The sequence below is a fragment of the Phaseolus vulgaris genome, chromosome 9 (assembly GCF_051622355.1).
Source record: "Phaseolus vulgaris cultivar YP4 chromosome 9, ASM5162235v1, whole genome shotgun sequence".
NCBI classification, from domain to species: Eukaryota; Viridiplantae; Streptophyta; class Magnoliopsida; order Fabales; family Fabaceae; genus Phaseolus; species Phaseolus vulgaris.
This window is the reverse complement of record NC_143506.1, coordinates 20,556,473-20,580,525: the sequence shown is the minus strand read 5'-3', so window position 1 is coordinate 20,580,525 and position 24,053 is coordinate 20,556,473. Positions and strand designations below refer to the sequence as shown.

Sequence of the window (24,053 nt, the reverse complement as noted above, 5' to 3'; positions counted from 1 at the left end):
CCTGTTAGACCCAAATAACTTTTTTTTATTAATTGAGACCCTAAGTTTTTAACTAAAAATGTTTAAAAATACCTCGATTTAACATATTTACAAAAGTAAATATTTATACTAATTAGTTAAAATATTTTTCACTTCATAGTTGCATTACATATCATTTTAATTAAACAATTGAACAGCTACATGTTATCCACAGCACAACTGATAAACTAATTTATAAAGTATTACTTATAATTCTTAAAAAAAATGTCCTTTAAGTGCACATTAAACATATCTATGCTTAGCATTGGATAGGATAGTTAGACCGGAGAAACTAAGGTTTTAAATTGTTGATTGGAACTTCACCAATTTTATTTTATATATATATATATAAATTAATTTCACGTCTCACTTTTTATGGGTTTATATTTAAATATTTGTTGACATTTTACATGTTATAAATTCACAATTAATCAACATTTAATTTTAAGAGTTAAATAAAAATTTGCACACCATAATTGAAACTTGGGTCATATACTCAACGCAACATAATTATAAGTATATTTTACAAATTTCATTATTTGAACCCTTTATATTTGCAGTTTTATGTGAAACTGGTTAAATTTTTATCAAATTTAAAGAAATTGCGAGAAGAATTTATTTAGTTCAATTTTTTATAAAAATACATGGAGAAAACTCTTATAAAATATAAGAAGTTTTAATAATGACATGTGCATAAATGATGAATATTTAGAGTAACTTTATTGGAAGGATAAGATTAATCACTATAAGAAAATCATGAAATAAAAATTAATTTTAGAAAAAAATAATAATTAGTTGTTATAGGGATTAAATTAGAGACTAAATAAATTTTTTATTTTTAAATTAGTTTCTATTATTGTTAAATGGTTTTTAAATTAATATCTAATTAGAAACTATTATATACCAATTAAAAAACTATTAAAAATAATAGAAACTAATTTAGAAACAATTTTTTTAAAATTTTTAAAATGGTCTCTAATTTAATTACTATTGTAACTAATTACTTTGGTCTCTAAAAATTAGTTTCTTGTAGTGAATATTTTGGTTTTATAAAACCTTTCCATTGATATATGCTTTAGTAAAAAAATATTTATTTTAGAAATATAAACTTGCTAAATAAAACATTAATGAGATTTTAAAAGTAATATAACTCAATAAAATTCAAATAAATTAATTTAAGATTTTACATAAGTTAAAATGGTTTATGTGTTTTATTTATCATTTAATAAGAAGAATTTTAATAGTGAAAGTTATTGTCCACGTAGCACATTAAAATTTCAGAAGAAAACTGAATAGATTTAAGTTAGATAGAGACTAAGTATAAATTAGAGGATTAGGTAGGATAATGATGAGCGTAAAAGATAGAAACATTATAGAATATCTACGAGAATATGTCTCAGTAAGTAAATAAAAACGTTTGTTTATGTTGGGATCACGTTTCCGTGTCTTTGTGGAAAGCCAGCTCACCCAAAATAAATATAAAATAAAATAAAAATAAAATATATATATTCCTTAACAGTTTCTCTCAAAGAAAAATAAAATAAAAATTTTAATTAATTTTTCAATAGGGTAATGTTAATTTATACATCAATCACTCAACACATGCTTTTTGTCTTCTTTTTGTCCACTAACCTTCACAAAAACCCAATGTCACCTCCTTACATCAGCTTTAGTTATATTCATCGAGATAACATCTATAGGATAGGAACTATATCATAATTAAGTCAAATATAATAATTCAGTTCAACACTACTCTCTACGTTTTAAAAATTATCATTTAACATTCTTTTGAAAAATAAAAATATAGTAATAGGTTTTACTTTAATAAAATATTTATAAAATTTTCTATTTACCTTTTATTTTTATATCACAATAAATACATAAACGATTAAATAAAAAAGTAATTAATGTCATATCTTAAATTTCAGTAATCACACTTAAATAAAATTAAATTAAAACACTTACAAATAAATTAAGGGATATAAAAAAACACAAAATTACTGTTGTTTGAAGCACTTTGGAATTGGAAGTAGAATAAGTGTGAAAAATAACACATTTTTATGAATTTTGGTTTTGAGAGTGTTTTTACTTTAAAAAAAGAATTTGGAGTTACGAGTGAATGAATTGATAATATTATGAATTTTGGTTTTGGCAACATGTGGGACAGTCAGCCAGCGCTTGGAGACCAAAACAATGACCCAATCCGTTAATAATAATTTTACTTATCCATGTCCAAATTAATAATATAATAAGATTAAAGTGTTCTATATATCAAACATACATAAATATTCAAATTCTTATTTTTAATTAAATAAATTTTTTATCATTTAGTCTTGTTATCACGTGTAAAAAATTATAAATAATATCAATATTAAAAAATATTCAATAATTAATTTTACATTATGTACTGCTATCACCGAGATCAAGATGTATAATCGAAAGAATATACCGAGAGGTTATGCCGAGAAATATATATATATATATATATATATAATAAAATAAATATATATAATAGAAAGAAATGCCCAAATATGTTATAAGTTCAATAAGAAAGCTTTATAAATAGATGATCAACCCAAGAGGTAAGTAAAAGTGAATTTTATCTGATGAATGCATAAAATATTTTTGACTTTGGCATCGGAGCGCCTTGCAGATACACACCAAATCATGAGAGGAGAAGCTGAAAGCTCAATTTGGAGAAACCCAACCGTGAGAGAGAAACCAAAAGCCCAACCATGAAAGGAGAAACCGAAAGCCCAATCTAGAAAACCCAACCGAGAGAGAAGAAACCAAAAGTTCAGCTCAAAAGATCAAATTGTGAAGATTGTGTCATCATCAGCTTAAACAAGAGTCCTTGACTTTTTTTTTTTTTTCAAGAACACATTATATTTATTATTTGATTTTTTATTAATTTAAGGATTAAAAAGTTTTTATAAGTATTTTTTTTTCAACTGAAATTTTATCTTTTCTTTAAAAACTTCACACAAAGATTAGAAAGGAGACTTTATTTTTTCACACCTTATTTGACTTACAGCACCTTCAATGTCATTCGAGATGCATCCATATAATTGTAATTTCAAATTATTGTTACTTGTACCACTAATTATTCTTTCTCTCTCAGATCGATCTAGACAAGAAAAGAAAAGTTAATCATATGGTTGTAAAATACTAAGATGTAATTGATTAATAACTAAGAGAAAACAAATTATTTTCTATAAATGGAAAAGAATAATAAAAATTAATTATATATATACTTTTATAAATATAATTAATTTAAGTCAATTAAGTTACCCTTATATATTATATTTTGTAGTGTAATGATTGTTATGATGATATTTACTATTATAACATATACAAATACAAAATTGATAGATCATGCAAAAATTATAAAATATGCACAAATGTTTAATTTCTTTTAAACATTATTATTATTATATTTTTTAAAGCCAATACCAATATATTTTGGATGTGATTGTAAATATATATGTATTATGGTTAGAGTAGTTTATTTTTGTTATCTTAATAAAGTAAATTAAAAAATAATAATAGAATAATTGACATCTGGTACTATCATTTCACTTTACATTTATTACAATAAGTATCAACCCACAACACAACATTTAACTAAACTAAATTGAACTGAAAAAATAGTTGTTTAAAACTAAACTGAATTTGGCTATATAGCATTAATATGCAAGATGAGATATAAATGTCATGTGAGAGGTTATTAGCAAAAAGTTTAGATTGAGTACAGCATGATGAAAACAGTGGATATAAAAAAACAAAAGGTGGAATTGTGAAGGTCAAGAGAGTCCTAGGCAATTCCGTTACGTGGGTGGGTTAACTAAGAGTTACAGAGAGCAGGAGGGTGTATTGGTCCCATTAAAAATAACGAATGCCTAGCTGGCTTCTCTTTATTTCTGCTTTTCTACATTCAACAGTTAGCAAGGTTCCCTAGGCAAAGCCGCCTAATTAACTACTCATACCCTTACATCTTTTTCTTTTCTTTTTCTTTCCAACCATTTTCATTTAACAACAATAATATCGACAATATATTTATTTATTTATATTTAAAAATGAAAAGAAGAAGAAGAGGCAGGAGCATGCATGATGTACACACATAACATACCATCGTTTTCTCTCTCTAATCTCTATCCATCTGGCTTGTGTTTTGTGTTATGAGGTGTTGATATGCCTCCACTCCACCCAAGAATACAAACACCACTACACCCACCAAAACGCAAAGCAAGACCAACCTAAAATACCAACATAATTCTACCCACAATCTCCTCATTTCTTCACTTCTAATTGGTAATGTGCAGAGCGTGGCAGTGAGTTTATATCTGATGCCGTTGGAAATGCGTTGATTACGCAACCTCCATCCACACCACCACCAAAATGCGCCAAGCACTTGTGCAGGAGGTTAGGAGCAAGACCCCAGACGCGGAGAGAGAGACTTGCAGGGTAAAAGCCGGGAACCGAAGAGTGACGCCGAGCGAGGAGGGATTGGAACTCAGCAGCAGGTGCGTGGAGAAGAGGTTGCCCAGCGGTGACGTTTACATGGGGAGCTTCTTGGGCAACGCGCCCAGCGGATCCGGGAAGTATCTGTGGAGAGACGGGTGTATGTACGAAGGTGAGTGGAAGAAAGGGAAGGCGTGCGGGAAGGGGAAGTTCTCGTGGCCTTCGGGCGCCACCTACGAGGGTGAATTCAAATCGGGTCGGATGGAGGGGTTTGGGACCTTTACGGGATCCCAGGGTGAGACGTACTGCGGGTCGTGGAGCTCCGACAGGAAGCATGGGTACGGGCAGAAGCGTTACGCCAACGGGGACTTCTACGAGGGGTTGTGGAAGCGGAACGTGCAGGAGGGGGAGGGGAGGTACGTCTGGAGAAACGGTAACGAGTACTTCGGGGAGTGGAGGAACGGGGTTATTTGTGGGCGAGGTACGCTTATTTGGGCCAATGGGAATCGCTATGAGGGGCAGTGGGAGAACGGGGTTCAAAAGGGGCAAGGGGTTTTCACTTGGCCTGATGGCAGCTGCTATGTTGGGTGCTGGAACAATGACCTTAAGGTGCATCAGCTTGATGGAACCTTTTACCCCGGGAGTGGTGATAATCACACTGTCACTATGAGGAAGAGGTCTTCCGTGGACAGTTCCAGAGGAAGTGGTGTCAAGAGTTTTCCCCGGATTTGTATCTGGGAATCCGAGGGTGAAGCAGGGGATATAACCTGTGATATCATCGATAATGTGTCTTTGTTGTATCCGGATGGGAAAGCAACCGAGTTGGATCGGGGACATGTTAAGCCGTTTCGACGAAATCCTTGTTGTTTTTCCGGTGAGGTCAAGAGACCGGGCCAGACTATATCAAAGGGGCATAAGAATTATGATCTTATGCTTAATCTGCAACTGGGTATAAGGTGGGTTTAAATTTAACTCTTCTGGAGTTTATACTCTTCATTACTTTTGGTTTAGTGAATTTATGTTCAGGGGTTTTGGTTGTTGTGTTGTTTCCTAGGTACTCTGTTGGGAAGGAAGCTTCCATTTCGCGAGGGCTAATATCAAACGATTTTGATCCAAAGGAAAAGTTCTGGACTAGGTTTCCCTCTGAAGGATCTAAAATTACACCACCGCACCAATCGGCGGAGTTCCGCTGGAAAGACTACTGCCCTATGGTTTTTAGGTATAGCCTTTTCATTTTTGGCTTCATCATTTTATCCTATTTTTATCCTATAGACACAATTAGTTAGAATTTTTTTTTAATCCTAAGACTGCAATGATAATTACATGCTCAAATTTTGTGGAATACTGTTAGAGTTTCATTGCAGCTTTTTCTGCTTCTTGTTGACTGGATTCTGCTTTCGTATTGCAGACAATTGAGAAAGCTATTTCAGGTGGACCCTGCGGATTACATGTTGGCCATATGTGGGAATGATGCTCTCAGGGAGCTTTCCTCTCCGGGGAAAAGTGGAAGCTTTTTCTACTTGACACAGGATGACAGGTTTATGATAAAGACGGTGAAGAAATCCGAAGTCAAGGTTAGATACATGTGTTTTAGATTCTCTCAAATAAATTTGAAAATATCTTTCCATGTTTAATAACATACTAAATGGAAGTGTTTTTATTTCAAAGAACCCTAGTTTCTGCAGTAGATTGTTAAATCCCTTTTATCATCGTACCTTGATGAGATTTTTTTTTTTTTCTGGAGTGAGGTCCAGTTTTGCTTTAGTTTTGAAATGTATTCAAATCAGTTATTAATCTTTGGTTTGGTTGTCATCTTTATTAATTCCTAACTTTGGCTTCAATAACATAACTTTCAGGTGCTTCTTCGGATGCTCCGAAGCTATTACCAACATGTTTCTAAATATGAGAACTCACTTGTTACAAAGTTCTATGGAGTACACTGTGTCAAACCAATTGGAGGCCAAAAGGTATATCTTCAGAGATAAGTTGTTTGCTGTTTGAAGCAGTAGTTTTATGTGCATGAGTGCCTAAAGATATGTTGATGTTGAAATCCAGACACGCTTTATTGTGATGGGCAATCTGTTCTGCTCGGAATATCCAATCCATAGACGATTTGACTTGAAAGGATCTTCCCATGGCCGGACCACAGACAAGACGAAGGAGGAAATTGACGAAACCACCACCCTCAAGGACCTGGATCTCAATTTTGTGTTTCGTCTACAAAAAAATTGGTTTCAGGATCTCATCAAGTATGCCATTTAGTTTTTGCCTATTTAACACTTTCATGGCTGTTACTTGGCAAGGAAACGCCATGATATCTGTTGATTTAATCTTTTCTCAACATTATGTGCAGACAAATTGAGCGGGACTGTGAGTTCTTGGAAGCGGAGGGAATTATGGATTATAGTCTCTTAGTTGGCCTTCATTTTCGTTATGATAATACATATGAAAAAATTGGATTGTCACCGTTTCTTCTGCGCTCAGGTATTGATCCATATTTCACTTCAGTGCTGATAGTAAAGAATGTTTACGTGACAGTATAACCAGTGGATGAGTAATTTTGTTCTTGCTTCTTTAGGAAAGTCGGAGGACTCTTATCAGAGTGAAAAGTTCATGCGTGGTTATCGTTTTCTCGAAGCAGAGCTGCAGGATAGAGATAGGGTTAAATCTGGTCGGTATGTGAAAAAAGTTCACTTCCTTTACCTATATTTTTTGCTTGTTTTTAAGTTGATAGAATAATTGGGCTGTGCTAACAGCTGCATCCAGTGTCTTAGTGGGTTGGTACAGTGATCTACTTGAATCAGTTTTAGTTCACTATACAACCTAAGAATACGCGTGTATTTTGTACACAGTACCGTCTTACTGAAAAAGTAGATAAGGACTCTTGAATTGTTGTAGACCTGCTGAATTGACTATAGTCGTGATATATAATAATTGCAACTTTGCAAGTAGTCTGAATCATAGTAGTGTGTAGTTGAGGACAGAGTAGCAGGATATTCATGATATATAATAAGTGCAACTTTGCAAGTAGTTTGAATCATCGTGTGTGTAGTTGAGGATAGAGTAGCAGGAAACAGTAGTTTGTGGGATACATCACACATGAAGGTTGTGGTCCTAATCTCTTTAAAAACAATTTGGAGAGTTCTTAATTTAATATAGGTCCGTCTTTTGTTTTCGGTGGCCATTCTTGATTTTTCACCTTGGATATTTTTTTTTTTATATTATCTGTGCACTTTTTGTTCAATATTTATCCTATATACTCCATCTTATTACATATATCTCTTCATGTTTCAGGAGATCATTGATTAGGTTAGGAGCCAATATGCCTGTGAGAGCAGAGCGCATGGCTCGGAGGAGTGATTTTAATCAATACACCCCATGTTGCAGTGGAGAAACTTACGATGTTGTTTTATATTTTGGGATTATTGACATTTTGCAAGATTATGATATCAGCAAGAAACTGGAGCATGCTTACAAGTCTTTACAGGTTGACCCGTCATCAATCTCAGCCGTTGATCCAAAGCTCTACTCAAAAAGGTTCCGGGATTTTGTGGGTAGAATATTCATTGAAGACCGGTAACAGTAAGAAAAAAAAAGGTTTTTCATCTATCCAGAAAATAGCTGACAGATGAATCTGTTGTGGAGTGGGAGAGCTTGCAGTTGGCGGTGCCACTGTTTCTGCGGCTGCGACCAAGAGAGTTCATCTGAATGCAGGTTGTTTTCATGGCTGAATTTTGAAGATGCACAGCCATGATAATGAAGGCAGGGAGATCTTTTGTACATGGTGGATGATAGAAATGATCTCTGTCTTTCTTGTGTCTTGTTTTTCCGTGAAAGGGGCTGAGTCTGTGAATTCTTTTTGTGGTCACAAATAGGATATGAATATGATGTGAAAAAAATGATAGATAGGAGACTTGAAAATGTTTCTCACGAGATTGGTCTGTTAATAAAGAAAGTGTACAGCTCATTCAGAAAGCATTGATGGCAGAAGGGTATTTTTCTAATGGTAATCTTGACTAATTTTCTTTTCTTTTGCTTTTTTTCTGGTCAGTTGGCGGTTTCTTGTTCGATGTGAGATATTTTGGAGACTTGTGAAATGGAGGACCATTAGCGCATAGGGATTTCTCCCACACAACCAAAGTCGTTTACTTTTTTAATATAAAATGAATTACTAAAGGTGACTCAGCTCTATACGGTGATGAGGAACATTAAAATGGAAGGGGATAACTTTTGCAGTGAAAGTAGGGGCATTGGGCTGTGAGGTATTAAAAGCAGAGAAAGCATGAGAAAGATTCGCAAGTGTTTCTTGTTTTTTCCTCTCATCTTCTTTGCTTTCTTACTTTTCACTCTGTCTAGTTCTACTGTTTTTCTTTTAATTTCTCAAAAAACCTATTTTGGGACTATAATTTAGTATCTGTTGTCAATATTTACAAAAAAAAGTCATTTATAGATATTATTAACAAAAGTCTTTTAAATTACTTTTTTTTTCACTCTGACAAAAGTTCTGAAAAATCTTAAAAGATTGGAACATATGTAAATTTTTTAATTAAAAAAATGTTTCTATTTGTTGATTTGTATCCTTTTGGAGTATAGATCAGTATTTGCTTTAAAATATATTTAACTTGATTTAAAAAAATATATTTCCCGATTATTGTTTTGCTTTGAAGAAGTTATTTTATGTGAACATATCAAGAGAAGAGGTTAAATTACTAACTTTAATATTATTAATCTTTTCTTTTAAAAGTTATGCAAAATGGTTAAAGCTTTAAAAATGTGTCAGAGAAGAAGTAGGATTTTTGCAAGACTCCTCACGGGACATTATTGGTCAGGAACAACATTATTTTATGGTAAAACAATTACACGGTTACTTATAGTGGTGGCCAACATTCAGTGGTAGACTGAGTAAACTATTATTGATTCTGAGATGGTATCGAGGGACAATTATGCGTTGCTCAGGCCAATGAGCCATGGGGAGTTGTGTAGTAAGATATGTCTGAATGAAGTTTGAAATTCGGTGCAGAGGTCAAAGTCAGGGGCAGAGGCGCATAAAGTTTATGCTTATGCTTCTTTCTTTTATTCCCTCTAACCATTTCTTACAAAACGTTCAACGCCAGTAACAAGAAAAGAATACAAAATAGTCAGTAATTTATTTTCATTAATCTTATATTATAATATCATCGTTGATAGTAAGAAGAATAGAGGAAGCAGTGATGTTGTTTTTGACTTTGTTATCTTGTTGGGAGATTCTGTTGTCCATTTGCTGAGACAAGAAGCAATCGAGCTACGTAACGTCACTGTGACTAAGTGGGGCTATTCCCATTTGTTCCCTCTCCCTTGCTGGAAGTTCCACTTCTAGAATGCCTACCTCGCCATGAATTCCAACTTCTTCCTCGTCCTTTCCTTTACAAATCGCATTCACAAACCTTCTTCACAAAAGTTACCATATATACAACCAGACATAAACATAAACATATTTTATAATATATAAATAAATGATATTTTATGATATATAACTAGACGTAAATCTTAAAAAATTAATTATATAAAATTAAATTAAATTTAAAATCGAATCGTTAATAATTAAATATGTGTAACATGGTGAGCATGTGTTGGATTGATGCATGATTAACTGTTGAGAAGGGCATCTATCAGACATTTAGATGCGAGTAATGTAGATACACGTATAGAAGTAAGTGCATGCCTTTGCACTTTTGGCTTAGCAGAAGGAGTGAGGAACAGTGCTTTTTCCATGTGCATTTCAACCCTTGCGTCCCACACCAACTCATTTCTTCCAAATGAAGGGTTTTTAATATAACTAAGCTCTGCTACCTTTGTTAAAATAATGTGCATATGCATTGACTCAGAATTAGAGAGTCACTACCAATGATGGATACCTTAAGCAGTTTTAGTAGTTAAGTCCAGTAATATTATAAATTTATAAAAGCTACATTTCAAATTTCCATCCAACAAAATTGTATGATGTGCCTAGCAATTGTGTTGAAGTCAAATTCCACATCCCCAAAAGTTAATTAAAACACATGTAGAATTATTATACAAGGTTACAAAGATGCATAATTTAAATATTAATACATTTACAACACGTTGTCAAATGAGTTTAAGGTTATTTATATTAATTCATTATCTTAAAATATTCCACTAAGAATATGTTTGGATTGATCATAAATGGCTAAATTCACCAGTGTAGAAATGTAAAACAAATGCGACTATTTTATATTTACAAATGCGATCATAGAATCGCATTTGATCAACACGCATTCGTAAATCGGGCATATATAAATGCGGTCATAGAACCGCATTTATAAATTAGATTTACAAATGCGGTTACTTAAAATAACCGCATTTGTATATTATTCTGAATGAGGGATGAGGGTTACGGGTTTAGGATTTACGAATGCAGTCTTGGTAAAAACCGCATTCATAAATCACATTTACAAATGCGGTCTTGGTAAATGACCGCATTTGTAAATAGGGAATTCACATTTACAAATGCGATATTGGTAAATGACCGCATTTGTAAATAGTGTTTTTTTTTTAAAGTGCAGTTTGTATTGTGCATAAACCATATAATTTAATAACCTGCATAATGATCAAACCCAGCTAGACAAATACATAAATATAGTAATCAATTGAAATCATCAAAATGTACATTTACAAGTAATCAAATTACATATAATAAAACCACTATTGTTTACCTATGCTAGAGTTATAAAAATTTATGAAATATGTGGACCAAGAATCTCTAACATATGAAATGCCTTCCTCATTCATTGGTGTTTCTTCTGTGAATAACTGCATTGCAAAGTTGACATAAATTAGTTTTTAGATATATATATATGTTCAAGAATTATAAAAATGATTTAACATATATAGTACCTCTTTCCAACCAGTTTTAACACCTAGTCTTATAATGACAATCATCCATTGCATAATGTAATAGCCAAACTCATAGCTTCCTGGTTGTTTATTACACTATAATTCAATAAAAAGTAATATGTTAGTATATTGATAAACAATGATAATAGAGAAAGAAAAAAATTACAAACCTTTATTCTTATCCAGTTCAAATTATTTGAAATTGATCGACCTTTTAGGATGTTATATCCACGCCATGAACTGGTTAATACAAAAAACCTCGTAAGTAGATGGTTAATTAGTAACATATACAAAGTTCAGTTTATAATGTACTTACGTATCAATGATATCCTAAAAGTTTGTGGGAATCTTCTTGTGTAGGGAACAGAACCACACAAAAGTCTTATCAACCATTGATAAGACAAGTAACTGCCAATGATGCCTATATCATCAATGAAAAGAGTTAGTAAATATTTAAAACATTAAATAATAATAATTGATGACATATAATTAAACTTACTCATTAATATAAAGACATAAATAAATTTGTTTTCCCTCTTTTTCCAGGGTGTTAGTGATGTATGCTTGAGTCTCAGTTGAGTTTGGTCAAACGGGATTAGTATATGCAAGATCTAAGAATCCATACATATTTTCCTTCCCCTCAGTGATACAGACTCTATGCAAAAACCTACAAGTTTTTAGTTAAATCATAATCAATAATAATTTAACATAAAGTAAATTGAATAATAGGTAAAAATACTTACATCATAAAAAATTGAATTATACTTATATTGAGCTCCTGTTTCCTAGATATAAATTCTGATAAATCTGTGTTGTAAATCATCAGTGGCAGTTCAATGTTTATTTGAAAAAATGTATTATCCCACGAAACTAGAAAAGGTTCATTGCCAATCTGACTAGCAATGAGACGTAGGGAAGCTATAGGATCGTCAACTGGAACCTCACGCTTCTTTTCCGGACTTGGTGGCTGAAAAGGCGAAGGCGACGGCGGAAGCTGTGGCGGAGCAGGAAAACACCAGCGAACACCAATGGAACAGTAACCTAAATGCCACAAACGAAGTTAGGAAACGAAAATGCCAATGCCAACGAAGTGAATAATGAATGATGAGAAAACGAAAACGAAAACGAATGAATGAAACTGAAACTTACAAAATACAGAGAGAAGAAACTGAAACTGAGCGCAAGAACGTTGAAACGAAGAGCGGAGAAGAGGAAAGTGAAAGTCTGAAACTAGTGGCGCGCTTCAAATTTTTAGGGTAAATTTACAAATGTGGTTGTAGAGTAAAACCGCATTTGTAAATCAATTCCAATGATTTACAAATGCGGTCTTTAATATGACCGCATTTGTAAATCAATGTGTAATGATTTACAAATGCGGTCATAATGATTTACAAATGCGGTCATTATGATCGCATTTGTAAATCATTGGAATTGATTTACAAATGCGGTTTTACTCTACAACCGCATTTGTAAATCAATTTAATTTCAAAAATGCCACCGCATTTTTTATAAATGCGTTTAAGCGCAAAGCCGCACTAAATAAATGGTCGTTGTTTTTATATTTTGTACTAATGATTGAGAAACAGAAAGTGAATTATAAAGTTATTTTTTTGTTTGTAAAATAGGAATGGAACATAGTAGAAGATGAATTCAATTTCACTGTTTAAGTCTATTTCCCCCTAAAATTAAGCTTATTAGATTATAAAATATGGCTAATTTGAATTTAATCATTACTCTTTTAAAGATAACATATTTCAAAAATAAAATTAAAAAATTATAAATAATTTCTTTGTTTTTATAATAAATTAACATTTCTATTCCAAATTTTTCAACTCTAAACAAATTTATTTGAGTTCATAAATTACATCAACCAAATGCCAAAACAAATGACTTATTTAGAAATTGTTAACTATGGTAAATTTTTTATATTATAAAGTATTATATGCATTTCCTCTTTACATATCTATCTATCAATACAATAAATAAATAAATAAATATATATATATATATCATTATAAAAAATTATTAAATAAAATATAATTTTAGAGACTAAAATTCTTAGTTACTATTTAACTAAAGTAGAAATAATTTTATAAATTAAAAAATATTAATATTTAAAATAGTTTCTATTATTAATAAAGATTTATAAAATAGTTTCTAAATTGATATTTAACCATTAACTACCAAGTTTTTAAGTTACTTATTACTTTATATTCTAAATTCGTCTATATTAGTCTTTTAGAGATTAATTTAGAATCTAAAATATCAGTAAATAAAACCTTTATAACTAATTTAAATATCAATTTAAAAATTATTTTATAAATTTTTATTAATAATAAAAATATTTTATATACAAATAATTTTTTAATCTCTAAAATAATATTTAATTTATTTAATATAGTGAATAACTATTATTTTTCTCTAAATTTAGTTGTTATTGTGACCAATTTCTATTCTTCTGAATATCCTTAATATATTACTTAATGAATAAGTAAATATAAAGTATTATATTGAAACAAAGTTGAATTATTGAATATTAAATATGATTAATGTTCAAATTATTCAATCAATCAATAAAGTAGGTTTAAGTTCTTGATCTCAAATATTAAAACAATTTAAATATATTAAGTTGATTTACTTGTCCTAAATTTGATTCGGTTTTAATTCGTTTCAAATGATTTTATAAAGTGTTAAATTAAAATAAAATTTATTTCTAATATTAAAATAATTAGTATTTAAATTATCAAATATCGAAATGAGAAAATAAAGTAAGTCTCCTGATGTCCCGAATGTTCAACAAATCCAAGAGGTAAAAAAGAGTGATATGAAAAATTGGGATATGATAAAAATAACAGTGATATTATTTATTTTTAATAAATTTATTACCTATTAAATGAAAATTTTACATAATTTGAAAATAAAAAATACAGACAAAAATAGAAAAATGATCATAGAGGAAATACCATTGGTCTTTTAGGAAAACATTATCTTGAAGTACAATAGCAAAGGGTATGTGATGAGTGAAGGACCTTTGGTCTTGATAGTCTCATTTTGATGCTTTGGAATTTGAAAGTTTTGGAACTTGCACATTATAAAAGTAAAGTGAGTTAGTGAATGAAAATAATGTCGTGAGGAAGCCTATTGAGCTTTTTCTTCATTCAAAGACATGCATCATTCTGTCATTCCTCACAATACCTAACCATACCTGTCAACATTAATTTGTTCAAAGATATTTATGATAGGAAAATGATTCTGTGTTTTTTTAAGATATTATCAAACGTGACAAAAGTACAAGTATAAAAATTATAATTAACATATTTCCCTTCTCTGTTTATAATAATATTGTGTTTATCTATGGCAAAGTTTCTCACTTAATAATTCTTTAACTAAATTTTCATATTATTAAATAGATTTGATTCAGTGACGAACGATATATACTTTTAAATATAAGTAAATATTTTATAAGTTGGATAGTTACAAATTTCCAATTCATTTAAATTTTTGGTGTAGATGATCAATTGAACCATTAAGTTAAGTGTTTGTCTGAAAATTGTATGAATGAGTAGGACAGAGTAACTCGTTTAATTTACATAGTTCACCACATAATACATTTATATGGCTAGATCAGTGATTTTTTTAATTATTATACATTAGTCTATGTAACAAAGACACTTTAAAATACTGATACAATACAAATACAAACACAAAAATACATATAATTTTTAAAATCTATGACACTGAAACACGAATATATATATTATATAATTATAAATTATATAAATTGACAATAAAAATTTATATGCATTAAATATCGTACGAGTGTCGGTATTCGATACGTGTGTACGACATCATTATCATTTAAGATAAATGTCGGACTTTCATAAACATTAATTTCAATCAATACTATCAATACATTGAGTGCATTATTAGTTGACGGAACAGAACCATCCTATGTTTTTCATTAGGTTATGAGAAACTTAGCAACTTTAAATGTCGCCTTCCTTCTACATTTAGCACTACATAAGTTTACAACTTTCATAAGGCATATTCCACATTGATGCACCAAAAATATCAAAGTCTCGATTTTCGTTTGAAAAATGATAGTGTGACAACTCAAAGAGTTGTATACAACCCTGATGTGATAAGTTTAGAAATAAATATATATAGTAAAGGATAAATTTGTAATTAAATAATATAAAAAAAATATTAAAATAATAGTATTGGAAGTTGTAATGTGGTTATATAAAAAAATGTGATTGTCCATATATCATTGCTCTTTTCGTTTATATGGTGATAATCTTTGTTACGCATGCCTTATCTTTCACCTTCAAAATGCATGTCAATATTACAAATTAAGTTATCTAAACCAAGATAAAACTCACACGTTTCCATACTCCAGCATACGCGTGTATGCATCATCATCATCCTCTCTGATATAAACACGAGCCACATAAGGTGCATGCTTAGGCCCCTCACACCATGCATGCATATGAATGATGAATCTCTTTCTTTCAACTTCACGATTTTATGTAAGGTCAAATGCATAATACAAACCCATGAATGTGTCAATATGCAATTGGATATAAAAATAAATAAATGATTATGCTATTTTTTCTTCTTTCAAACTTATCCCTTATGTACTTAGAAAGAAGTGCCTACGATATAGTGATGTAGCTAATCTTACTACACTCGTTCGAAAAGGAAGAAGAATGTAAGGGATCGATTGCAATAATGCTAGTCACAGTGTACCGATGTACCTATTTTTTTGCTTTTTTTTTTCTGGTTTATATGGTTACATGATGCAGTGGTGTGGCTTAATCAATTACTTTGCCACCTACTTACTATTTCTACTACAACAAACTTACCATTAACTTACGGATTCAAATCCTTATATAAAAATTATGCATTTACGAATTTTACGTACAAATTTAAATTCATATATAAAATCAATTTTACAAATTTTTACATATAAATCCAGATCCGTATATATAAAATAAACATTACATACGAATTAATTATATACAGATTTTTACATCCAAATTTAACTAAAAAAAATATAATATTCAAATTATAAAAGAAAGTTTACATACAAATGGTATTCATATATAAAGTATTACATACAAAATATTTTTAATAATTATAATAATAATAATATTGAAATTAATGATAATATTAATATTAATATTTTTATTAATATTAATAATATTCAATATTAATAAAAATACTTAATAATATTAATAATATTTAATAATGCTATAGTATTAATAATATTTAATAATGCTTATAGTATTAATAATATTTAATAATATTAATAATTTTAATAATATTTACAGTATTTAATAATATTAATAATATAAATGATATTAATAATAATATTTGTTCTTACAACAAGGACCAAGAACACTTGAAACGGGTTAATCAAGACTAATCCTTCAATCTTGGGCTGAATACTGTCTTGGGCCGGGTACTTCTCTCCTTGATGGTGCTCTCGGCTTCTCCTCTCGGCTGGTGCTCTCGGCTGGTGCTCTCGGCTGGTGCTCTCGGCTGGTGCTCTCGGCTTCTCCTCACAACAGGTGGGGGGTACCTGCAAGTCGCTCCGATGCCAAAGTCAGAAAAGGTTTAATGTTCATCAGATAAAATCACTCTTACCTTTTTCTTGTGTTGACCTCCTATTTATAGGGTTTCGTTGATGGGCCTTCAACAGTATTTTTTGGACTTTCTTCTCACACCTCTTTATTACTTTTACACCCCCTTGTGCAAGTTCCTTATTTAAATTGGGCTTTATTATGATTTTTATTATCCTTTCAGGTTTCGGTTTAAACCTCTCGGTTTCAACCTTTTTCCCTTGTTTATTCAATGTTGTTCTCGGCCTAAACCTCTCGGTTTTAGCCTACCAGTACACTAGCCCCCGAGACAAAAATATTTTTATTTCAAGTTTTTAAAGAAATATTTGTGTCTTAATATAATATAATAATTTTTGACGTTTGATTTGATTTGATATGGAACGCTTTGATTTCTGCGCTTTATTTTGCTGAGTTTTCATGACTTGACAGGAACTTGCTATTTTGACCATTAGATGACATATGTTTGAATGGTGCCACATTGTTTATATCGTTTGAAATTCTAGGGTTTTGCCTGGGCTATAAATAGGTTTGCCATTGGGTTTTTTATGATTGTGTGAGCTTTGCTGCTGTTTAGAAGGAAGCATATTGTCAATCTTCGTTCAATTCTTGCGAAGGTAATGTCTCTTTCAAGTTCTTTTGCTACTGATGAATTTTCAAGCGCGGGTGGTGAATCAACTGGCCGAGTGGTTCGAGAAGAAGTTCCTCCTGAGTCAAAATCTTCTTCTGCTACTCCATCTTGTATGAATGATTCAAGTGGGGCTCCTGCTGTTGATGTTCCACAAGAATTTGGATTTGTCGTACCCCAGAAAAACCTTCGTCCTGGTTATCAATGGGTCAATCCTAAAGTCCGAGAGTATTTCTCGAAGTATCGTTCTGCTAACGAACTTCGGAGTTTTCTTTCCCGTTCTCAAATTTATTATTCTGATATTGAAAATGATATCATTTCATTTCGGCGTGTTGGTGATGTTGATAATGTGTGTCATGGCCGAGAAGATGATAGCTATGAATTTTTTTATTTTTATGCTTGCTTTTTCAGAGATCTTCATATTCGATTGCCTTTGAACAATTTTCAAATGGGCGTTCTTAATTTTCTTAATGTTGCTCCTACTCAGCTTCATCCTAATGGTTGGGCTGCGATGCAAGCATTCAGTATTTTGTGTAAATTATTGTCACTTTCTCCTAGTCCTTCTGCATTTCTATACTATTATAGTTCTCGGCCTGGTAAACGGCCAGGGTGGCTATCCCTTATTAGCAAGTCCAATGTGTGTTTTCTTAAGCCTTTTACGTCGTCGTATAAGGATTTTAAAGGAAGTTTTTTCAAAATTCTAATAGAGCCACTAGGAAGAGAATATTTCTTTAATGGAAATTCTCCAAAATTTCCTCTGTATTGGACGAAAGATCCTGTGAAGTTTAACTCAATATCCTTTCATTCGATGGGTGTGGCCGATCGTCATGTTATTGAAGTTTTTAGTCGTTTCTCGTATCAAGTTCCCACTCGTGCTTTGCTTCAGTTGTATACTTCATCACATCCCCGATAAGATCTTACTGGTATGTGGTTATTCCGCATTTTCTTGCTTTTTAGGATAAGTTTTTTAACTTTGCTAAATTTTTTATTGATTTCCAGCTCTGATGACAAGTACTAATCCGAAAGCTCGATCTTACTTTTCGAAACTGCTTAACAAAGTGGGTGATGTTACTCCCCGACGCGAAAATGTGGTAAATCCTGTTGTGGAGGTAGAAAACGTGGAGCCAGTTGCTAATGTTGACGTGGTGGAACCGACAAGTAATGTTGATGTTGCTGGTCCTTCGAAGAAATCAAAGAAACGAGATAGGAGCAGCAAGAAGTCACACTCATCCTCTCGGCGCCATCGCCATAGTGGAAATGTTTCATGTGAACCTCTTCCCGAGACGATTTTTAGTGCTACGAATAAATATGCAAAATTCGTTCAAACATCTTTTAGTGAATCAACTTACAATATGCTGAAGAATATGGATGCTGCTTCATTAGCGGATTCTGTTATTGAATTATCAAGTAGAAATCTTTTGATTGGAAAAATGATGAAAGAGAAGAATGGAAACTGCGTGTCGTTGTCCGAATTTGAGAAGCTGAAGAATGATGTTGCTGAGTATAAGGATAGGTTGAACTCTTTATCATTGGAGTTAGAGAAGGTAACGAAACAGAAAGAACAACAAGAAATCGAAAATGAAGGTCTTGGAAAAGAAATTTCTGATTTGAAGAATGAAAACCTGAAATGTATAACGGAGAATGCTCAATTGTGCAAGGAGAATCAACTTTTGACCGAGAAGGTATCGGTGCTATCTTCTGCTAATGAATCTGACAAGAACACCATCAAACTTATGGATGAGGAGATTAATCAGCTAAAGACCAATGTTTTTGAAGCCGAAAGTTTTATATTTGAACAACACAAACTTGGCTTTGAGAAGGCTCTTCAACAAGCAAAATACTTTTATAAAATTCCTATTGATGAAGGTAATTTTGATGTTAAGAAGGACTTTTATAATGGTGAGCTAGTTCCTGCTAATGAGATTCCAGATAATGATGCTGAAGATATTAATATTGAAAATTAGGTATAGGGTTTTAAGGTTTAGTTTGTCGGATACTTCTCGGTTACTTGTGGAGAAGTATAATTGTTTTGGAATGCTAAGCTTGTTGGATATTTGCATTCGTGATGTAATTCCTTTATTGGGAACTTTTGTTAATATAAATGTTTAAGCTTTTGTGGTTATCATCGTAATTTTATCCTTTGTTATGTTCTGATAATTCTGTTATAATCGTTGAGGCTTGCTAGTTTTTGGGTTCTTTTGTTGAAAGCGTTAGAGATGCTAGAATTATTTGAGTTTACCTCTCGGTTTTAATGATTATTAATTTAAAGATGACATTTTGTTGGAGCATGAAGATATTGACTGTTATGACTTGGACCTTTCGGTTTTTTTTTTATATATTAGTCAAAATTGTGAAGTATAAAATTATTAATCAAAAACCTTTAATTTATTAAGGTTGATTCATAATTGATATATTATTGACTGGAATATGCAACTGTCGGTTTAGTAATGTAAGTTGTACGAGTGACTTTCGATTTTTGGAATTGGGTTTTAACTCTGATCTTTCGGTTTTCGTTTGAAATAAAATGTTTAAAATTGACAAATTTTTTAAAGGAAGATTCTGATAGTAGGAATTTTCAAAAAACGAAAACTAATTCTGATCTTTCGGTTTTCATGTGATTTGAAGATTTTCAAGAATGAGAATTATATATGTTTGTTCGGGAGGGATTTCACCTGAAATGAAAGCATCCAAGCCCGAAAAAATTATGTAGATCGATTCTCGGGTGGGATTTCACCTGGAATGAAAGCATCCAAACCCAAGAAAACTATGTAAATCTATTCTCGGGTGGGATTTCACCTGAAGTGAAAGCATCCAAAGCCGAAAGTTTATGTAGTTTTATTCTCGGGTGGGATTTCACCTGAAGTGAAAGCATCCAAGGCCGAGAGACGAAAGATGTATATGTACATAATGGAAGATAACAAAACGGATTGTTTCTTGAGAATTCCTCTTCATTATATGATAAGTAATTTACATCCATTCTAACTAAAATAAAATTTTAGATGACTTGCATTCCAGGTTCTCGGTATCATTTTCTCTTCCAAAGTTTCTAACCTATAAGCTCCATTTTGTAAGTTTTCTAGCACTCTGAAAGGTCCTTCCCAATTGGATGCCAATTTTCCATGTCGTGGATCCTTTCGAGCATCAGTTCGCATTCTCCACACCAGATCCCCTTCTTTAAAAGCCCTAAATCTGACTTTTGCATTAAATCTCTTCATTGCTCTTCGTTTGACTGCAGTCTCTTTTATTTTTGCTTTTTCTCTAAGTTCTTCAATAAGATCAAGATCGGTTCTCAAACACTCATTGTTGATATTCCAGTCTTCCATTTGTCTTCTTAATGTGGGTTCATTAACTTCTACTGGTAACATTGCGTCTGTTCCGTAAGTGAGATTGAACGGCGTTTCCCCAGTTGATGTTTGCGGTGTGCAACGATACGCCCATAAAATCTCCGGTAATTTCTCTGCCCATAATCCTTTAGCAGTCCCCAACCTCTTTTTTAATTGTCCAAGAATAACCTTGTTTGCGGCTTCAGCTTGTCCATTCGTTTGTGGATGTTCGACCGAAGTGGTTGTGGGCTTGATTCCCAAATCTGCATAAAATTCCATAAGTTTTTTGTCAATGAATTGTCGGCCATTGTCACTTACAATAGTATGTGGGATGCCGAATCGACATATTATATTTTTCCATATAAACGTTTGGACTTGCTGTGCCGTTATCTTTGTCAATGCTTCTGCTTCTATCCATTTTGTAAAGTAGTCGACAGCTACTATCATGAATTTTGTTTGGCCTCGTCCAAGTGGGAATGGGCCAAGTATATCAATTCCCCATTTTGCAAATGGCCATGGAGATATGATTTCTTGCAACTCTTGCGCTGGGATATGATTTAAGCTCCCAAACTCTTGGCATTTTCTACATGTTTTGACATAAACTTCACAGTCCTCTCGGATTGTTGGCCAATAATAACCAGCTCGACAAACCTTTGTTGCCATTGTTCGAGCTCCACAATGCAGTCCACAAATTCCTTCATGAAGTTCTTTGACCACATATTCTGCTTGTTCTTTGGTCAAACATTTTAACAAGGGCACAGAGTATCCCCTTTTATATAGCTCATCACCGATTAAAATGAAATTGGCGACTTTCTTTGCTATTTTGACATCCGGCTGAACACCTTGCTCCTGGGTCTTTATGATTTCGATGTATGTGTTTATCCAGTCATCTTTGGCTGTTACAATATTGAAGCATTCGTCGAGACTAACTGTCGGATGACTGAGGGTTTGTTGTATGATGGAATTGTGTTGCACTTGTCTCTGTTGGCTTGCTAACTTAGACAATGAATCTGCTTTCATATTTAATTCTCTTGGAATGTATTTCATCTCGGCCTTGTTAAAACATTGCATAATATTTAAGACTTTATGATAATATTTCATTAACAAAGGGTCTTTTACCTGATACTCCCCGTGCACTTGTCCCACCGACAGCTGTGAATCCGTTTTGCAAAGGACAATTTCCACTCCCATGTCTCTAGCTAATAACAATCCTGCAACAAGAGCTTCATATTCGGCCTGATTGTTGGATGTTTTGAACTCGAATTTGAGCGCCATTTCGACTTGGAAGTTATCGGGTCCTTCAAGTACTATTCCTGCTCCGCTTCCTCTTTTGCTTGACGCGCCATCTACATACAAAGTCCACTGGTCCTGTTGTGCTGATGTTGACATCTGAATGATAAAATCTGCAAGAGATTGGGCTTTGATTGGTCCTCTTGGTTCGTATTTGATTCCATATTCCGAAAGCTCCATTGACCATGTCACCATTGGACCTGCAAGCTCTGGTTTTTTTAAAATTTTAGATATTGGAAAATCTGTTCTCACTATTACCTGATGATTCTGAAAGTATGGTCGAAGGCGTCTTGCAGCATACACTAATGTTAGGGCAACTCTCTCAACTTTGGGATATCTGGTTTCGGCATTTTGTAGGGTTCTACTCACAAAATATATCGGTTTCTGCTCTGGGTTTTCTTGGATTAAAGCGGCTCCTATTGCTGCATTTGAAGTAGCTAAGTAGACTATGATGGGTTGATTGGGTATAGGTTTTACTAAAACTGGAGGTTCAGCCACCATGCTCTTTATTTGAGATAAAGCTTGCTCACATTGTTCACTCCACACAAAATTTTCAGATTTTTTCAACAAGTTTATAATCGGTTTAGTTTTCTCAGCCAATATTGGCAGAAATCTTGATAGTGAATTCAACTTCCCTACTAGCCTTTGTACTTCTTTTAGATTTTTTGGTCTTCCCATCTGCATGATTGCCTCACATTTGTCAGGATTAGCTTCAATTCCTCTGTTTGTCAACATAAATCCCAAAATTTTTCCTCCTCTGACGCCGAAAACGCATTTTTCTGGATTAAGTCGAATATTGTATTTCCTTATTTGAGCAAACACTTCTTCAAGGTCTTCCAGGTGTTTCTGTATCTCATTTGATTTAACAACCATGTCATCAACATACACTTCTAGGTTCTTTCCAATCTGTTCTTTAAACACTTTATCCATCAATCTTTGGTATGTTGCCCCAGCATTCTTCAAGCCGAAAGGCATGACTTTATAACAATAATTTGCAACATCAGTGGTGAAAGCTGTTTTCGGGATATCAGGTGCATACATCTGTATTTGATTATACCCCGAATAAGCATCAAGGAAACTCATCATCTCTTGGCCAGATGCCCCATCAACTAGTCGGTCTATGTTAGGCAATGGATATGTGTCTTTCGGACAAGCTTTGTTCAAATCGGTGTAATCTGTACACATTCTCCATTGTCCACTTGGTTTTTTGACGAGTACCACATTAGACAACCACGTGGTATACTTCGCTTCTCGGATAAAACCGGCTTGTATTAACTTTTGAGTTTCTTCAATTGCTGCCTGTCGTCGTTCTTCTCCTAACTTTCTTCGTTTTTGAGATACTGGCTTTGCTTCCTGGCAAACAGATAATTTGTGACACATTACCTCTGGATCAATTCCAGGGATATCAGACGGCCGCCAGGCAAATAAATCCTTATTACTACGCAACAGTGTGATAAGTTTGCTAAGCAATTCATCAGGCATACTTCCACTGACATAAGTGCATTGTCTGTCGTCCTGGCCTAACAGTACTGCTGTTGTTTCTTCTTTTGGTTCCAGTCTTTCCTCATTCAATCTGGGATCCAAGTCCACCATGGCTACTATTTTTTCAACCTCTTTATCCACCTTCAAATTCATTTTTAAACCTGCTGCATAACATTCTCGAGCATCTCTTTGATTGACATAAACTGTAGCTATTTCTCCTTTTTCTGTTGGGAATTTCATAGCCAAATGTGGTGTTGACACGATTGCTCCTAACTTATTTAAGGAAGATCGTCCTAACAACACATTGTATGATGTGGATGCGTCCACTACCAGATA

The 24,053-nt window shown here is 32.7% G+C and overlaps 1 protein-coding gene across 2 annotated transcripts; it reads left to right on the top strand.

Moving 5' to 3' along the window:
* Positions 1-3,967: 3,967 nt before the first annotated feature.
* LOC137820546 (phosphatidylinositol 4-phosphate 5-kinase 2) lies at positions 3,968-8,489 on the top strand. Of its 2 annotated transcripts, none has more exons than XM_068624685.2 (8): positions 3,968-5,435; positions 5,534-5,698; positions 5,888-6,053; positions 6,336-6,446; positions 6,535-6,728; positions 6,833-6,963; positions 7,058-7,154; positions 7,774-8,489. In XM_068624685.2, exons 1-8 carry the CDS (start codon positions 4,417-4,419, stop codon positions 8,057-8,059), a joined length of 2,169 nt encoding a protein of 722 aa, XP_068480786.1. In that variant the 5' UTR covers positions 3,968-4,416; the 3' UTR covers positions 8,060-8,489. The 2 variants fall into 2 exon arrangements, with proteins under 2 accessions (XP_068480786.1, XP_068480787.1); XM_068624686.2 differs by having other exon boundaries at positions 4,111-5,435; positions 7,058-7,150.
* Positions 8,490-24,053: the final 15,564 nt, after the last annotated feature.

Coding starts and splice junctions, on each gene's coding strand:
- LOC137820546 (XM_068624685.2), top strand. CDS start 4,417: ATGCGCCAAGCACTTGTGCAGGAGGTTAGGAGCAAGACCCCAGACGCG. Junction 5,436..5,533: donor AATCTGCAACTGGGTATAAG/GTGGGTTTAAAT, acceptor GTTGTTTCCTAG/GTACTCTGTTGGGAAGGAAG. Junction 6,729..6,832: donor TGGTTTCAGGATCTCATCAA/GTATGCCATTTA, acceptor CATTATGTGCAG/ACAAATTGAGCGGGACTGTG.